The sequence below is a fragment of the Pogona vitticeps genome, chromosome 1 (genome assembly GCF_051106095.1).
Source record: "Pogona vitticeps strain Pit_001003342236 chromosome 1, PviZW2.1, whole genome shotgun sequence".
Lineage (NCBI taxonomy): Eukaryota > Metazoa > Chordata > Lepidosauria > Squamata > Agamidae > Pogona > Pogona vitticeps.
In genome coordinates, this window is record NC_135783.1 from 46,231,581 (window position 1) to 46,250,918 (window position 19,338).

At 43.5% G+C, this 19,338-nt stretch overlaps 1 protein-coding gene across 8 annotated transcripts in view; it reads left to right on the plus strand.

Annotated features, from left to right (window-relative positions):
* The window catches only part of MDGA1 (MAM domain containing glycosylphosphatidylinositol anchor 1), a 379,759-nt gene that overhangs the window by 156,538 nt on the left and 203,883 nt on the right, over positions 1–19,338 (plus strand). For all 8 annotated transcript variants that reach the window (XR_013540404.1, XR_012084138.2, XM_078383035.1 and 5 more), the window contains exons 6-8: positions 376–645; positions 1,265–1,594; positions 5,081–5,374. Coding sequence is in view for 6 of the 8 variants with exons in the window: in XM_078383035.1 (XP_078239161.1) it covers positions 376–645; positions 1,265–1,594; positions 5,081–5,374 (894 nt within the window). In the remaining 2 variants the exon portion in view is untranslated. The remainder of the gene's footprint in view (positions 1–375; positions 646–1,264; positions 1,595–5,080; positions 5,375–19,338) is intronic.

Here is a 19,338-nt window from a genome sequence, read left to right on the forward strand (position 1 = left end):
CTACCACTTATTGAGGTATTCCTAGAAGCAGCACCAGTTACCAGGAAGTCCCTGCTGAAACTAACTAGACAAAAGGGAGGCTGGGAAGCTATCTTACAGTTGTGAGAGACATGTCGTTTTCTAAACTAATCAAGAAAATACAGACACATGTTTTTGAGTGTTAAGTAAGCATCTAAATTTATTCAATAACTCATGATAAAGCTTTCCTGCTATCAGAAGTTTGAGAACATTGCTTTCAATTCAGTTTCACTGAAGCTTTGCTTTTTCATACAGGTTCAAGGGCAAATGCAAGTGACATTTTATACATATAAACCTATGACTCTTGGAAGTTTTTACCTCTGTCTCTGTTTACCCCCTCTCTCCTCTGTCTTACAGCCCCACCAGCCTTAAAGCTGTCTGTGAATGAAACCTTAGTGGTGAACCCAGGAGATAATGTCACCATACAGTGTTCATTAACGGGGGGAGACCCTTTGCCCCAGGTCATCTGGTCCCACTCACCCGGCCCTGTGCCCCACAACAGTTTGATTCAAGGGGGCAATCTCACCATCTGGGGGATCCATGTGGAAGATTCAGGCTATTACAACTGCACGGCCATCAACAACGTGGGGAATCCAGCCAAGAAGACAGTGAACCTGTTGGTGCGATGTACGTCTTCCTTTGGACATAGATGGGCATATCTGGATTCACGGTGCACTTTGTTGTTTGTTTTTAGTTTTGGAATGAATGCAGGACAAGTATTTTGGGATGGTGGGTTATTTATCCCCAGTTTGATCCTACATTTGCCTATTGTTCCTGTGCTGTTTCCAACACAAGCACAAGTACATGCAGAAACACTTATTTTCAAGCTGAGTATCTAACATGTGACTCCACTCAAGTTCTTTAGGCCATGCGTAGAAATCTTCTCTCCCACATCTCCTAATCTCCCTACAGACAAAGGGTTGCCCTGCCATGTTCCTTTTTTACCAAGGGTTAAACAAGACCATATAGGTACATATGTATAATGTGCTGTTTTTACCTTAGAAGCAACAAATTAAATATTACAAAATGGCAGCAGGTCCCTTGGATCAAGACCACAAAGTGCAGAGGAGGAATTAGTCTCTTTCCCATGCTCTCAAAACTACTGCTTGTTCCAGAAGGGAAAGTGTTGTTAAGGATAGGCACATTAAATGATTTCATGTATTACCTAGGGTGGCTCCTAGGGGAGGCGGGACCTTGTGGCGTTGCATGTTTCTGTTCACCTGTTTCTCATGTGCCTCTCTTCCAGCCATGAGAAATGCTACGTTCCAGATCACTCCTGATGTGATCAAAGAGAGTGAGACCATCCAGCTGGGGCAAGATCTGAAGCTTTCATGCCACGTGGATGCTGTTCCGCAAGAAAAGGTTTCCTACTTCTGGTACAAGAATGGGAAGCCAGCCAAGGTCTCAGACCGCCTAGTTGTCATCAGGAATGATCCAGAACTTCCGCCAGTGACCAGCAGCCTGGAGATCATTGACCTTCGCTTCACAGACTATGGGACTTACCTTTGTGTGGCCTCCTTCCAAGGAGCACCCATTCCTGATCTCAGTGTTGAGGTGAACATTTCTTCAGAAACCGGTGAGCCTTCGTCATTCACATCAGTGCAGCAGATGTCGAAATCATAGCACTCCTCACAACCCTCCCACACAGCTACACTCCCACAGAGAATGCAAACACAGAGCCAGTTATGTTGATCCATAGCAAGAAATGAGATGACACAGTTTTCAGTTCTACCAGGAGCAGGTCCATTGTAAACATAACAGGTCTTAAGTATCTATTAAAGACCAAGCCACCCCACGGTGCTTTCGATTATAATGAGGATTGCTCACAAGAGTGCATCATTGCTGGAGAAAATCCATTTTTCACTCCCGCTACTATGAGGATTGCAGCTAAAATCTATGGGAACAGAGAAGCCTGAGGGGGGGAGGCAGACTGTGTCATCTTCCCTTCTAATTCCTGTTAATCAAAGCTTCCCAGACCAGCCCTTTGAGCTCTGGAACACTACAACGGTGTTCAGTATGCTTTCCCTGGAATTATCTGATTGTAGAATGCACATTCAAATTAAATTTAAGAAGTTTATACCTTCAGGAACAGCTTTGGTGGTGGTGGTGGAATTTCAGAAACACCATCTAAATAATAAGACTGCAAGCTTATATTGATCCCCTTCATAGATTAGCATTAGTCTCATGGTAAAATCTCCCCTCGCTACTTAATCAGAGTGGCCCAGATTGAAGAGAAAGCTGCTGTGCATTTATTTCTTCCTGCCTGCAAATTTTCAAGATTTTTAATCTTGAGAATCTGTGTCCAAAGCTGGCTGATATCTCCATAAGGTTGTATTTCTGAGTCAAATAATGATGAACAAAGCATGTGATTCATAGTACATGCACCTACCATTTTGTACCACTTCAGTTTAAAAAGTGATGCTCCCCACCCACACCATCAAAAGCATCTGTATGTAGACGAACAGCAAGTTAGGGAGAAGGATTCATATCTGGCCTGACCAACACAGCTGATTCAGAGAGACAAGGGAAGAGAAGGAGAATGTTCTTCCCTGGAGTTAAAAGTCTTTGGTGCCATTGACAGACCAAACTGCAAAGGCTTGTCTTTAGAAACAGCATCAACTTTTAAGTTGGTTCTCAAATCAAATCAAGTCTGGAGGTAAATGTTGAAACTCAGTCTGTTGTACTCTGGGCATATCCTGAGAAGGCAGGGTGCTCTGGAAAAGACAATAATGCTGGGAAAGGTGGAAGGCAGCAGGAAAAGAGGAAAACCAAATACAAGATGAATTGACTCCCTAAAGGAAGTTACAAGCTTGAGTTTGCAAGAGTTATTTTTTGTGCTAACTAAATAATGGTCCGATCCAATGTCTGCCCCTCTATAGGCTTTTGCATCAAGCAGTGATGACCTCCACTTCTGACTAATACAAATATAATCAATCTCGTTGAAAGTAATCAATCTCTGTTGAGGAAAGTTATGTGACTTGATGGCACACAACAACGGCAACAATAAGAGTAGCAACAATAATAGTTCAGTTACAATACCAACAAAAATATCTTCTGCTCCTGTTAACCTCAGTGGAAAGCACACAGGAATGGGACTTTCCCTTAAGAGGAAGGGCATTGTGTCCAGGGGGAGGGGAGAGAGCTAATTTTCACTGGAATAACTTCTGCATAGGGAAGGGTTAAGCTTCCCTTCTGTTTATGTACTATTGTCTAGATGAAATCCCCCATGTACTGCTACTACTGATTATTATTCATTTTAAAAACACATCATTTTAATTGAAATTTTTGTGTCAAATGCTGCTTGACCATAAGAGACTAACAGAGTTAGGGCAGGTGGAGAGCAGAGCATTTTCCCACAACACAGAGATCAAGGCTATTTTAGTTGGTTGATCAAAGCATTTTTCCAAAGGAGGATGCCTGGCACAGGAAAATATGGAATGCTTAGAGAATAGGAAGCTATGTCAAAATTCTTCCCCAAGAACGGTTTAACATGGATTTTACAGACCTGTAGATCTTTGCCTTTGTGGCTGCTGGGCAGTAATTCTCAAACTAGGAAAATCGAAGCCATACTGCATTTTCCCATTCTCTGGTCTCATGACATCTACCAAGATGGCCACCCACATAGAAATAGGCCCTGGAGATCAGCCTTTAATTAAAAACTCCTCAGATGCAATTTGCACATTTTCCTCAAGGAGAAAATTGTCTCCTGCTAGGTGAGCGTCTGCTGGCAATGCTGAGCCATGATAGTGCAGTTCTATCTTCACACCACAGTGGATAGGATCTGATGAGATTCCACAGCCCACAGGAGACCTGCAAATTGAAAATTCACATTTTTATTGCCTAGTGAGGGAGCTGTTGGAGATACCAGTTGCTAGGGCTGCCTAAATACGGTCTTAAGTTAGCTATGTATTCTTTCTGCGTGTGATTTAAATCCTCACACTCTCAGCCCTCTTGCATACATGTGTCACATTGAGACATTACTGGACAGTGTGTATTAAAATGATTTCCGTTTCATCTAAGAAGGAATAATCAAAAGCTCTTGGTGGGTGGAAACCTGAGGTATATGAAAATGCATGATAAGAGAACGGAGGAAGGCACAGCTCTTAGAAAAATAGAAGGAAGGCACAAATATCTGAGATGTCAGGTGCTTTGAGAAGACCAGATGCAGGAAGATGATTCGGTTAGAAGACATCTGCAGCAGCTCTGAATCCAGCTTTCGTCTGAGACCTTACCAATTTGTATAAGATGAAGGAAGGCCTGTCAGTAGATCTTCATACAGTAGAAAACAGGGAAGGCAGATTCTCCCAAGAACCACATAGAAGCAGCAGTAGCATTCCAAGTTTTAATTGCAATTTTTGGGATGCTGAACCTATTTGGGCAACAGGGTTCAGCATCCTAGATAGTGCAAAGTGCAGACTAAAATCCAGGGCCAGTTTGTAGCATGCCCAGAAATAGAGTCTCCAGTGGGTAGAAGCCGATATGCCATTGTCCCTGTTGAAGGAAGGTCCATTTCTTAGCCCAGTCAGTTCTGCATGTGATGTGGGAAGGAGGCACCACTGTGTCCTCTGCTTCAGGTGGCAAGATGCCTTCCTTAGGTTAGCCTTACTAGCTAGCTTTCTTGGGGTTACATGCTGTCTAACCAAAAATCAAGCTTTCACCAAATACAGGCAAGCCCGTTGGAAGTACAAATATGCCTGCACGTTTTGGCAGGTGTTATGGAATATGCTCAGAGAATTGGTAACACATGCTGAGGGACTGAAGATTAAATCTTCTGTGAAACTTCAAGGAGCTGGGCATGTTTGGTCTGGAAAAGAAATGATTGAGAGGCATTATAATGGCCACTTTCAAATATCTGCATAGATGGTAAAATAAATTTCTGTCTGTTGCTCCTGAGGGCAGGACCTGAACAACTAAGATATAGAATTAAAGGTCTTCACTTCACGAACCTGTGATGTCAAATGTCATTATTTTTGCTGGTAGTCTTTGCACGCAGAGCCATTTTACTGCAATGCACCCACTCAGCCAATTCCTAAAAGCTGCTACTGTCGTCTTCTCCCATTAGTGCCTCCTACCATCATGGTGCCAAAGGGCCAGTCCACCATCACTGTCCGTGAAGGGTCCAGGGCAGAGCTGCAGTGTGAAGTTCGAGGGAAGCCCAAACCTCCCATCATCTGGTCCAGAATAGATAAGGATACTCCTATGCCTTCAGGTGCCATGACAGTGGAGACCAGCGATGGGAAGCTGCATTTGGAGAGAGTGACTCGAGAAATGAGTGGGACTTACAAATGCCAGACCGCCAGGTACAATGGCTTCAACATTAGACCTCGAGAAGCCCTGGTGCAACTCAATGTACAGTGTGAGTATAGCTGTAGAATTTTGTTGTTGTTTGTTGTATACAAGGGTGCATTAACATTTTTGGTGGCTTGGGAGGCAAAAGTGCCATCAAGTCAATTCTGACTTGGGGTGAGCCTTTCCAACTTTTTCTAAGTACTGTATAGAGTATACAGACATGATTTACCATTCTCTTCCGGGGGTGTTTTGGGACTGTGCAGCTTGCCCATGGATACACAGGCTGGCTCTTCTCCCAGGGGACACGGTGTGATACTGAACTCCTGACTTCTGATTCCACCGGCAGTTACCTGACTCACTGGTCTATCTAGCCACATTATTAGTATTAGAAAGTTAGTTTTGGAACTTATTATCTTACAATTACCATACCAATAACATTGCTGATTGCTGTTACAGCTGCACTTAAAATAAAAGCTATTCCTCTCTGTCTCTCAAAGATGCCTAAATTGACTACTTTTAACTAGCCTAACAACTTTAAATGCTACAAACTGCAGATCTGTGGTAGAAAACACATTCTACTCTTCACCTCATGATCACCATAACTCCCACAGTACAAGAAAGCAATACCTGAATCTTGTGATATTACCGCTCACACCTCTGTAACTACAAAACATGCAGTTACACTGTGGAAAGAAGTTCTACCTTCTTGGGTTATAATATAAATTAATTACACTCTAGTTATTGGGGGGGAAGGGAACTAATTACAATGGGTATTTGTAGTAAGTTACTTGCAAGCATTTGGTGAGCACATGAAGTTTCCTCTCCAGTTTCTCTGAAACAGAGAACTTATGGCCAGAATCTTACCAATTATTTCAGTTGGCGTAAGTGCAGTTGTGTAAAATGCAGTGGAGAATTACCACTAATAAATGAGTTTTCACTTGTACTAATCATTATGCAAAAGTTGTGCAATTTTATACAGAATGAAGAATGCAAGTGACAGCTTGTTAATGAGTGGCAGATTGTTGCTGTGATTTATACTATTGCAATTACAGTGGTATGACTAATAGGTTTCTGGCCTATAGATAAGATATTAGACTAACTCTGTTTATTGAGCTCTTTTCATCATTCGGACCCAGTGAACTCATATAGTTCCACCCATACACTCCAGTGAATATGAGAAATCAGCAGCAGCAGCAGCAACATCTTAGACCTGCAGAGCTGAAAGGAACTCTATGGATGATTGAGCCCTGCCCTTGTCAAGGAGGCACAGTGGAAATTGAGTTCCCAGCCTCTGGCTCCACAGCCAGAGACCTAAACTACTGAGCTATCCAGCAGATGAAATATATATTTAGTCCCTTTATTTGCACAAAACCACAAGTCATTAATACTCAGGCTGGCTTCATAATTGAAGAAGAGATATTACTATATTTTTTTATATAAGAGCTTGGAAGAAACTGCTTTTTTTGAACCACAGCTCCCAGATTCCTTCAGCCATTGTGGTCAGTCATCGGTGATCCTGGGAGTTGTGTTCCAAAACTGTAACTTTTCTCAAGTGTTGTCCCTGAGTTAGTACAAAGCAACAGAGCGTGCACAACTCAGGATCTCCCCTGGGAACAGAAATATTATCCCATAAGATTCCATAGCAAAGTCCAAAAGATGCCTGTTATAAGGCTAGAGGCATTTGCTGGTCTCTGGCCATGGATAGTCTGCCTGTAATGATAGGAACTATTTAATTTCCACTCTGTAAAGATGTCACTTAGTCGTTCTCTGGGACCTTGGGGGCCCCAAGTTCTTTTGGGGTCAGCCAGAAGGCGAAGCGATTCCAACCTGCTCACCTTCTGGCTGGCCCAGAACCAATTCATATTTGACCTGGATCAGACACAGCTGTAGGGAATAGCTGAGCAAGCAATGTGATATGTGTTTGTGTGTGTATGTTTTAAGGATGGATCTTTCCCTAATATTCACCATGTTGCAGCTTTTTCAGAGAGTGTGTGAATAATGTGCTGTTTACAGGTGATCAAATGCTGAACCGGACAGAATTTTTAATATCTGAGACAAGATGAAAGCAATTTGACTCTTTTACTGTACAGGTTGGGGATGAAGTCATTGCTCGACATTATTAATGGGAGTGGGTGAATTGAAGCTGTGGGGTGATAACTCTTTTTGCAAAGGTAGCATCCCATCAGGAGCACTTCATGCCCATGTTTTGTGGGGAATGCTTTGGGAACATGAATGCTGGCAAGTGTGGGATTAAGATGTAGAATGTTAATTTGCACCACCAGGTAGTGTCTCTAGACTGCTCTCACCAAATAGCATGCTTACACCTCACATAGTGTTGCTGATTACAAACTAGTTGCTTTTTCTGTTAACCCACATCTCTTCTTTTCCACAGTGAAAAGAAGGGAACCTGTTATAAAAGGTCAGAGAGAGCTGAGCATACGCCCTGCGATTTGTTTTCTAAGCTCCCACGTACTATAGAGCAGAACAAAAAATGGCCCGGTTTAGAGGTGCTAGATTCAGAGGGAAACCGCAAAGTGGTCTCGTCACCATATTACTCCATTGGTTCTCCAGGCAAAATATGCAGACTTTGTACCAGCTCCATGCAAAACATTGTTTGCAAATCAGAATCCAGCTGTAGGGGCATGCATTTGCTCCTTTCTTCTCTGCCTGCAATGATTGGCCATTCTTGGTGTTAATAATATATTGACAATGATAGTTATTACTAATATTAGGTAAAGGTAAAGGTTCCCCTTGACAATTTTTGTCCAGTCGTGTCCGACTCTAGAGGGCGCGGTGCTCATCCCCGTTTCCAAGCCATAGAGCCAGCGTTTGTCCGAAGACAATCTTCCGTGGTCACATGGCCAGTGCGACTTAGGTACGGAACGCTGTTACCTTCCCACTGAAGTGGTTCCTATTGATCTACTCGGATTTACATGCTTTCGAACCGCTAGGTTGGTGGGAGCTGGGACAAGCGACGGGAGCGCACACCATCGTGTGGATTCGATCTTACGACTGCTTGGTCTTTTGACCCTGCAGCACAGGCTTCTGCGGTTTAGCCCGCAGCGCCACCACGTCCCCGTATTACTAATATTATAACTATATTAATAAATATTCTGATTTCTATAATATTAGAAAGAATAGTTTCACATCACATGTACCATGGCTCCCCTGTAAAGCAGAGATTGAACCATGATTTGAAGCTGGCTTGCTGATCACATTTTTGAAGGACCATTTATAGTTATCTAGAATTTACATTTCTGGGCAAACCCATGATTAATACACATATGGGAGAGATGGGATACTTTCCAAGAGGGTTATATGCTAGGGATGTAAGGAATATTCTGCAGTGTTTTTGACTCAGGTGAATTTTAGCATTTTGCTCAGGTGGGGAAATTCCTTTGGGGCTCCCATGGAGATGAGAAGATTCTCAAGCACCCAAGTGAGAAATGCTGAGCACTGGGCTCCCCTCCCACTTCTCTGCAATTTTCTGCTCAAAATTAAGTTTTACAGTCCTGAGCTGATTGTGCCTGAGCTATTATCTTGGGCTGGAGTATCCCTTTGTTGCTATTGTCTATTTCAAGCTCTTTAGTCAATTTCAAAAGGTTAAGCACAACATTTGCAAGCTCATTTTGTTAGAGGTATCAGAAGCAGACCTTGGCAGATAATTTTATTATTTCTCATTTCTTAATTACATTTATATCCTGTTTTTCCTCCTGTGAGCTCAGGGTAGTGTACATCATTCCCCCCATCCTTCCTACTTTATCCTCAAAAGAAGCCTGTGAGTTAGGTGAGACTGAGAGAGAGTGACCAGCCCAGGGTCAGCCATCGAGATTTGCAGCTCAGTGGGAAATACAACCTGGATCTTGCCAATGGACATGAAGTGGGCTGTGCTATGTGTCATTTTCGATTGGCACGCCAATATTTTTACCTGCAGCTTATCGGATCCATATTGAATAACCTCTTTCAGAAATCTCTTTCAATTTATGGTGAATAGTGTTTTCAGTGGAGCTGGAAAAAGTTACCTTTTTGGACCATAACTCCCAAAAGCCATGCTACTGACTAGCTAACAGATCCTGCAATTTGCAGTCCAAGAAATATCTTTTTGAAAGTTCTGGTTCTGAAGGTGCACTGAACCAATCACCTGATGGGTTGACCATGCCTTAGACTTCATTGCATCAACTATGACCTGAAATGGCTGTGTGAACTTGTGTGCAGATTTGGGTTATTCCGAGGGAAGAAGGTAGAATTGCTTTAAAATCTCAGCCTTTCTTATTCTTCCTTGGGGATTTTGTTTCCAGAACCTTTGTTTTCTCAAAAAAATGACCTTTATACTTTGGACATTGCAGTGACACCTGTCCAGAGTCTTTTCCCTGTCCTCCTCTCTAGAGCAGCGAACCTTCCTTTCTCCATCCTCTTCTCATGCAAGGAGCCAGGCAGTGTAGAAGAGGGTGTGCATGTGCGCCAGTTAATTGAGCTGCTCCTCTCCAGCATGAGGATCTCATTAGCTTTGTGCCTTGCTCTGGAATTCTAATTTTGTCAGAAATAGAAATCGTGTGGTTGCTGAAGGCGCTCTGATGAGAGCGCAAATTTTTCCCTCGCTTGTTCTTTCCCACTGAGAATCTGCTCTGACGACGAGTGTGCGTTACAGGTATATATTTGTGTTCCTGCATGCTTGCGACTTGTATTTGAACTGGCTTTCTTTGGGGAAAGTGGATTCTGGGTGATAATTTGGTTGTTTTGCTGATTTGTTCCAGAGCTAAAGTTGCAAAAAAAAATAAAAAATCAATACAGCAGATCTGATTAGATGTCAGAAACCGTTTCTCTGTTTCTCTTTTCTTCTTTTTCTTTTCGCCCACCAATATATAGTTCTGCACGGTGGTGCACCAGCTCTGAAATTAGCTTTGCCAGCAGTACTGCAACAGTGGGGCAAGAATAACAAACAAACAACTAAAGTCTTAGAGACAGATTATTGTTGCTTATCCTCAGTCAGTTTTGAAAATAGGAGGGGGAAAAGCATCTTTATGTTATTTCAGGAAAAGGCTAAAGTAGGGAGGGAAGTGTGACAAACCCAGACCTACTGGGATCTATCACACAGTTACTAAGCTGCCACCAACCATTCCCTATAATAAGTCACACAGACCAGGGATGGATTTTTAAACAACAAAAGAATAAGGTTTATTTTAAATACAAACAGGGTAAATAAAACAATCAGGTGAATAAAATAAAGTAACGTGGCTTATTCTCACACACACAAGCATACAGTTTGGTTCACCTAGAACCTTTAACTTAAAGCACAGACCCTGAACCCATCAGTTCTGGCTAACCCACAGACACCTGAACTTATCAGGTTGGTACTCTGACACACAGTAGTACCCTGTCAGACACCCAGACTCCCACAACAGCTTCTTCTTCCCCAGCTGCTGCTTCGTCCCAACCCAGTGTCTCCCAGTCTGTCTCAGCATCTCCCTTCACCACACAGGCATCACATATTTATACAGTACAGCCCCTCCTCCTGATGTCCCGCCTTCCACTCCCCATAGGATGGAACTTTCCCTCCAAACCCATGACAGACAGGTAACATCAGTGCTGTTATGTAACACCTCCCCTCTTTATAAGTTGTTTTGTAGGGGGAAAGCTAAGGTGCTTTTTCCCAAAAAACAACCTGTATAAAACACACAACACCAGTTATACATACCATATTATACTTACTTAAACTTACATTCTAAGTTAACCATAGCAATTAGGCATTTAAACATTTACCATATACAGTACATCAATTTACCTTTATTAATACCAACCAAATTCAAAACCAGGTACATTTTAACTTTTTGTTTTCATTCTATACATATAGTCCATGTTCTTTCGCCGTCTTCAGTCTTCAGGTCTTCTTGATAAGGCGTCAGCAACACAGTTCACTGACCCTCTGACCACCTTCACTTCAAAGTCATAGTCCTGTAAGTTCAAAGCCCACCTCATAAGTTTGCTATTGTGGGTTTTCATTGTCTTTAACCATTGCAATGGTGAATGGTCAGTACACAGAACAAAATGTCTTCCCCAGATGTAAGGCTTGGCCTTCTGGATCGCGTAGACTATGGCCAAACACTCCTTCTCCACGGTTGCCAAATGTCTCTCACCTTTTTGAAGTTTCCTACTCAGGTAGGACACTGGATGCTGGTCACCATTCTCATCCTCTTGGCACAGAACTGCTCCTACCCCGCTGTTAGACGCATCGGTGTAGATGATGAACTCCCGGTCGAAGTCTGGAGCACGCAGGACTGGATAGTTGATTAGCGCCTCCTTCAACCTCTGGAACGCCGCCTCACAGTCGCTGGTCCACGGGATGCGGTCATCAGCCTTCTTCCTCGTCAGATCGGTCAGCGGAGCCGCAATCTCGCTAAACCTCGGGATGAACTTTCTGTAGTAGCCCACCAACCCAAGAAATGATTTGACTTTTTTCTTGGTGTTGGGTCTGGGCCAATCACGAACTGCTTCTATTTTGGCCTCCAGGGGTTTTATCATTCCTCCCCCTACCATGTGACCCAAGTATTTTATTTCTGGGCTACCCAGCTGACACTTGCTGGCCTTTACTGTTAGCCCTGCTGCACTTAACCTCTGCAGCACTAACTCCAGGTGTATCAGGTGATCTTCCCAGGTATTACTGAAGATCCCTATGTCGTCAATGTAGGCCACTGTAAAGTCACTGAGCCCTGCCAAGGTCTGGTCCATCAGCCTTTGGAATGTGGCTGGTGCATTTCTGAGACCAAAGCTCAGGACTCGAAACTCATAGAGACCAAAAGGGCTGCAAAAGGCAGTCTTTTCTTGATCCCTGGGATCAATTCTTAATTGCCAATATCCCTTTACCAGGTCCAATGATGAGATGAACCGACAACCCCCTATGGTTTCAATCAGGTTGTCTAGCCTGGGCATTGGGTAGGCATCAGGAGTGGTTACACGATTTAATTTCCTGTAATCGACACAAAACCTAATGCTCCCATCAGGCTTGTCCACAAGGACTATCGGAGAGGACCAAGGACTAGAAGAGGGGACGATTATGTTCTCCCTCAGCATCTCGTCCAGCTCCTTCCGCACCTTGTCCCTATAGGGTCCCGTTACTCGGTATGGGGATACTGCCTGCGGGGGTGCATCCCCTGTGTGGATCCGATGCATCACTCCCTTCACTATCCCCGGCTTGTTGGAAAACACCTGTTGATATTTACTAAGCAGCATTTTTAGTTCTTGCTGCTGGTCTTGGGTGAGTGCAGGACTGATCTTTACCTCCTCTGGGTTGTATTTTACTTCCCCTCTACCCTCCCAGAAGGGTAATTCAGCTTCCTCACTCTCAGCTGCTTTTATCGCGAATAAAACCCTCTGTTCCCCTCTGTAGTAGGGTTTTAGGGCATTCACATGAACCACCCTCCTTGCTTGGTTCTCCTCCTGCTCTATTAGGTAGTTCAGGTCTGACATCTTGGAAATGACCCTATATGGTCCTGCCCATTTGAGCTGCAGTTTGTTCTCTCTGCAGGGCCTAAGCCAAAGCACTTCCTCCCCTGGGTCAAAGTGCCTCTCTCTAGCTTTGTGGTCATACCATGTTTTCTGTCTGACCTTCTGAGCTTGCAGGTTTTCTGCTGCCAGCTCTAGATTTCTCCTTAGGTCATTCATCAAGGTGTCTATGTATGTCACAACGTCTTGTGGGTCATCCTGGGTGATCTGCTCCCAATTTTGTTTGATCAAATCAAGGGGCTCTTTCACCCCTAAGTGTGCAGCAAACATGTCAGAGTGACCCCTTTGTAAGATCATGGGGCGATACTTTTCAGGTACCACCAGCTGACTTCTGATCCCATCTCCCCCTTTTGAGATATTCCTCAGGGTTTCTCTATATAAAATCCCCTTTTTCTCCAGAAATCTCACTGGGGTTTCAGGTGTTAGCTGGGCGTCAGTCACCTGTTCAAAACACTTTTGGAGAGTGGCGTCTGCCTTTTGCTCCTGTCCAAATCTGCTGTCTGTGGTTAAGGTTTCCACCACAGCTTCTGAACTTCCCCCACCTGCTTCCGTCTCTGGCTCATCATTACCCCCCTGAACTGTCCCTGTGGTGGCTTGTGAGCGTGTAATCACTAGCACCCGTTTCACATGTTCAGCCAGGTCATTTCCCACGAGCACGGCTGCTGGCAGAGTCGATGAAATCGCTAGCCGCCAATCTCCCCTCCAGCCTTGAAAGTTGACAGGTACCTCTGCTACTGGCAGAGAGATTATCTGCCCCTCAATCCCTGCCACCTTTATGCTCTCATTTGGGATTATAAACTCCCTAGGGATGATATCTGGATGGCACAGGGTTACCTGGGAACAAGTGTCCCGCAGCCCCCTATACTGACGGTCAAGTATTCCTACGTCCACCCCTGCTGTCTCAAACAACTGAGAATCTGTTTTTATCAGCAAGCAGCGCTTCACCTCCATAAGAGGACCATTTTCCTCAGCCTGATCAGCAGAGGTAGCTGTTCCAGACTGAGTAGCTATGGCAACAGGCTCCCTCTGTGACACTGAGCCTTGCTCTTTCTGGACACAGAACACAGCTTTTGGCTTGGTCCCACTAGAATTCTGAGGCACCATTCCTTTTAGCTGCTTCAATTTCTCACACTCTGAGATCAGATGACCCTTTCCCTGACAGAAATAGCATTTTCTGGTATATTTTGATTCTCTCTCCTCTTGTTTGGGTTTTCCCTCCAAATTCTGAGGGCTTGGTTTCATGCCTGAGGGCTTCCCTTCACCATGGGCCCCTCCCCCTTGCTGGCTTTTCCCTGGTCCCTGAGAGTACTTGCTGTAGGTTTCTTTGGGTTTACCTACAGATTTCCCCTCACCCAAGGGCTTTCTTATTTGGGAGATAAAATCCGCGATCTCTGCGGCTGCTGCCACAGATTTCGGTTTCCTTTCCCTCACCTGGAATTTCAATTCCCCCTGCAGGACTGAATAGAACTGTTCCAGGGCTATCAAGTCTTTAAGCTGCTCATAGGTCTCTGTCCCTTCCTGCGATAGCCATTTCTCAAGCAGCCTCACCAATTGGGCCCCCACTTGGGTAAAAGTCTGTTCTGGTTTTTTTGTGAGGGACCTGAATCTTTGTCTCAGCTGCTCTGCATTTATCCCATGTCTTGCAAACACCAGTTTTTTAAACTCTGCAAAATCTTTCATCAATTCCTCAGGCATCTCGGCATAAACCTCAGCCAGGCTACCACTGATTAAAGACCGCATGATGGTCATCTTCTCAGTTTCCCTCACTGAGAAGTCCACAAACGCTCTTTCCACTAAGGAAAAGAACACCTCAGGACAATCTCCCTTGTGGTACACAGGGAATTTCTTCAGGTCAGCCTTAGACAGTTGGCCTCCCTCAGAATCCCTATTATTATTATTGTTCTGGTTCATCAGTTCCAGTTTTCTTAATTCAAACGCCATCTTCTCTCTCTCCATTCTTTCTTCTCTCTCCATCCTCTCTCTCTCTCGCTCTAATTCAAATGCCATTTTCTCTCTCTCTAATCTTTCCTCCATTTCCCTCACCCTCAGTTCATGCTGTTGGGCTAGGATCAATTTTCTAAGTTCTGGGTTCTGCTCTCCTGTGCTGTCACCTTGCACTGAGCCAAATTCATCCTCAGAACCTTGGTCAATCTGGGGGTCTTTCACTTCACTCATGTCTGCTACTTGGCTTCGAGTCAAGGGCATAACCCCCCCCTCAGAACAGGCTGCTTTAAAAGTCAAGCCTCAAAATAAAACGACCACTTTTTTCCTTTTTGCCTCAGAACCAGCTCTCCCTAGAGATTGCTGCTGTTCTTCAGCACTACTTGCAACAGTATCGAGTCAGAGCCTACCCCCCTCTGCTGGGCCTCTCAGCTGGCAAGCTAGCTCGCTGTTGCTACGCAGTTTTGCCTCAGCGTTTTCCCGCCAAAACTAGGCTGCCTCAGAGCACCTTAATCTAAGTCTCCCCAGTTGGCACGTTCTTCTACTAGCGCACCTCCCCGTGAGGTACACCTAGAAGATTACCTACGCGCCTCAGACTGTCCCTGACTAGACCCCCCTTGCTCTGGGCACACTTGCCAAGGCTTTGCTGGACCGCTGGACAACTGGACCAGTCGTATCCCACACGCTGGACACCAATCAATGTGACAAACCCAGACCTACTGGGATCTATCACACAGTTACTAAGCTGCCACCAACCATTCCCTATAATAAGTCACACAGACCAGGGATGGATTTTTAAACAACAAAAGAATAAGGTTTATTTTAAATACAAACAGGGTAAATAAAACAATCAGGTGAATAAAATAAAGTAACGTGGCTTATTCTCACACACACAAGCATACAGTTTGGTTCACCTAGAACCTTTAACTTAAAGCACAGACCCTGAACCCATCAGTTCTGGCTAACCCACAGACACCTGAACTTATCAGGTTGGTACTCTGACACACAGTAGTACCCTGTCAGACACCCAGACTCCCACAACAGCTTCTTCTTCCCCAGCTGCTGCTTCGTCCCAACCCAGTGTCTCCCAGTCTGTCTCAGCATCTCCCTTCACCACACAGGCATCACATATTTATACAGTACAGCCCCTCCTCCTGATGTCCCGCCTTCCACTCCCCATAGGATGGAACTTTCCCTCCAAACCCATGACAGACAGGTAACATCAGTGCTGTTATGTAACAGGAAGCTTCAGCTGGTGTTCCCACAATTCCTTCGCACTGGCCAGAAGCATCAGGAAATTGCCTCTGAAAACATCTGGAGGGCAACACGTTGAAGGTGTCGAGTGCTAAGGTAACAGATAAAAGGATTTCACCAAGACCACTTCATGCATGATGATGGCTTATTTGAAATGGGCACCATGGGTTTGATAGTCCCAATTTGAGTACACATCTTGAATCAGTTACTGTTTGGTAAATCACAGATTTCTGAAATTAGCTTTGCCTGTAGTAAATGGATCTGCTCTAGTTCAGACTTCCACGAGGATTCAGGCTTTTGTTTTAAACATATGTGTCTGAGAAAAAGCAAAATATGCATGGCAAAACATGTTCAGTATCATCTGTGTTAATCACTGCACTCATAAAACAGCTGTGGTTGGCTGCAGCTTCTCAGGTCTGCCTTTCGTAGTGTACCCAGGCTGTCTAAAAGACAGGGTACGGAAAGCCATTCACTGTGTGCAGCAATACTTTGCCGCCTTTCTTGAGAAACAGTTTACTCAGGGATCACTCAAATCCTTTGTATTTTGTGACATGGCATCTTTCCTGTCACAAAGAGCCAGAATGACAGATTATTGCATTGTATTCATACTTCAACCATAGAGCTACTCCTCAGGTGACATTTTGAGATGAGCAGTGAGAAAGCGTAACAGATTGTCAAAGGTACTGATGTACATTTGAAAACAAGTGTATTACAGAGGTATACTTACCAGGAATGGAGGATGCTCCATTCAGAGCACGTTACCATAGTCTCTCGAGACTGAAGGGTGCCTAATCTAATTTACCAGGAATGAGCTGGATTCCTATTGGATGTTCACCTGATGGATCACGTGCAATGTGTGCAAGGACAACCTTTAGGCGCCAAAATACTTCATCCTTCCTATATGCCATATGTTTTTTGATGGTTGTATTATACAACCACTGCCTGCTTCTTCTGATATATTAGCACTGTCCTTCTCAGACTTCTGGGTATGCTGGTGAGTTAATCTGGCAGTCTAGATTTTGTGTTGCAGAAATTATCTTAAAAATATACTAAGGTACAAATATGTATTTTATAGTGAAATGTGTTTAGAGGTACTGGCCTTGAGAAAGATGCTCTCTTTTTTGCATTTAGAAATGCAACACACATTGTAAAAATATGTATTTTCAAAAAATTGGTTTACATTTTTAATGCAGTGTTGTTGTTTAATGCAGATTACTGCAGAACCGGGACAGAAAGATTGCTGCTAAGTGAAACTCACATTGACTGTGGAAATAGAATGGTCAATAATCCCTAATTGTAGCTTGTTTCTATGTATGTGTGCTACCCTAACCAAACTATTGAGGACCCCCAAAAATGTTTCCTTAAATATAGTAGTCTGCAACCATGTTTCTGTTTGATTTATACTAATAGCAAGTTAGGAGGAGATGCTAGTTTTCATTGAGGGCCCATTGCAATGGCACCCTGAAAGAAGATCTGTTAAGGCAGATTGCTGCACCAGTGGTATGTTTACGACTTTCACTAGCATCACAACTGGGGAGGGGTAGCTCAGGCTTCCTCATCATCTGCTGTGCTCCCAGTGAAATTTGGGACTCTTCTCCAAACTTTGTTTGTTTTGAAAACTCAGGTGTCATTGCTCTCACAATTTAAGTAGCGCCTTGTTTGGTTCGGAGTCAGTTCACAGGTCTAACTCGTGAACAAACACCCTCCCAGACTAAGGCTTTCTCCTTTTTGGTTGAAGTAAAGGTAGATGCCTTTTTCACCAATCTCTTTTAGATCTCTGGATCAAAGAAGTTTTTCTTGATCCTTGACTAATAAAAGCAGGGAGCGTATGTTGCCATCAGTTCATCATGCAATACAGAAGTTAAAAGAAAACTTCTTGAGCGGGGCTGCAAAAATAAAATAAGATTAGCAAAATAAAGTCAGATTCGGGTGACGTGACTGTTTCTTTGCGATGAACATTGATGCAGGTTGGCAAATTTTTTTTAATAAACATTTTATTATTTTTTTTCAATCTATCTACATTGTTTGAGCTTGTCAAACATCGTGTTACATGCTTGCTTACAATTATTTGTTTTTTATATCTCAGTGTCTTCCCAGTTGTCCCCCCAAGTTCCAAACATCTTTCAAACATTCAAACCCTTCATGTACAACTTTTAGTATATAGTATGACTACTATCATAATATTACTCTCATATTATATAATATTCTCAAGGTCCTCTGATAACATTCTTATTGAAAGTGGTTCCACATCCCTGACCCAGCTTTATATCTAGTTTAGTTTACTTAAAATAAAAGACTACCATATTACATCTTTACCCTACTTAGGGCTCCCTTATTTCAACTTTTTAATATACAGAGTATACCCTTTTATAGTTCCCGATGTTAAATATATACATATTTTCAATATTAAGGGGACCTTCCTTGTTTTCCCTTTTTTTCATCTTTCTGTGTAATTCCCTCTCTGATTTCTATTTTCTCATTTGGTATTTCTGTGTCTCTAAGCATTCTGCCATCTTTCATATCCTCTGAAACCATTTTATACATCTGATTTATGTCCAGTAATTCTTTATGTATTTGGTCTGTCTTCAATGGACCTTCCAGGCTTTTTTTTTGTTAATTTTGCTGTTGTTATCTCTTTATCTTCCCTTAGTACTCTCCTCTCCTGCCCCTGCTTTGATTGGCATACGTCATCTGGAATATTCTCATTTCCTCCTTCGTTGTTCCCTGTTGCTTGCAGACTACACTTCTTCTGATGTTGATTGGATAGTTTTGCTTCTTGATAACGGGATCTCACTAATCCTAGTATTGTTTGGAGAGTAGATTTTATTTCATTCCAAAATTGTTTTGTTGTGCCGTTCTGTTCCTGCTATAAACAGATATTCAAAGTTCCCTGAGTAATTTCAAAAGGTCCGATTTGGCTAAGTAGGCCTGAACCAAATTCGAACCCCCAAATACCAGGGTGCAATATTTGTATCCGTGGCCTGATGGCCTAATTCCACAGATTTAGGAATGCCCAAGGAACAGTTTTTTAAAAGTCCACTTTAGGGATAATTCTCCAGCCAGGCGCAAGAGGAAAAAAAATCAAGAAGAGATAAATATATTCTCAGACTTAAGCAACAGCCAAGTGCTCAAGGTCACTTCTCCTGGGACCCATGCAGGTTGGCAAATATTTATACAATTGAGGCATGATGTACAGTGGTGCCTCGCTTAGCGAGTGCACCGTACAACGACGAATCCGTATAGCGATCCCCTTTTTCGGGATCGCTATACGGAGCACCCGATCGCCGCACCTCGCTTTGCGACGATTGGGTGTCCAGCGGCCATTTTGGAGCCGCC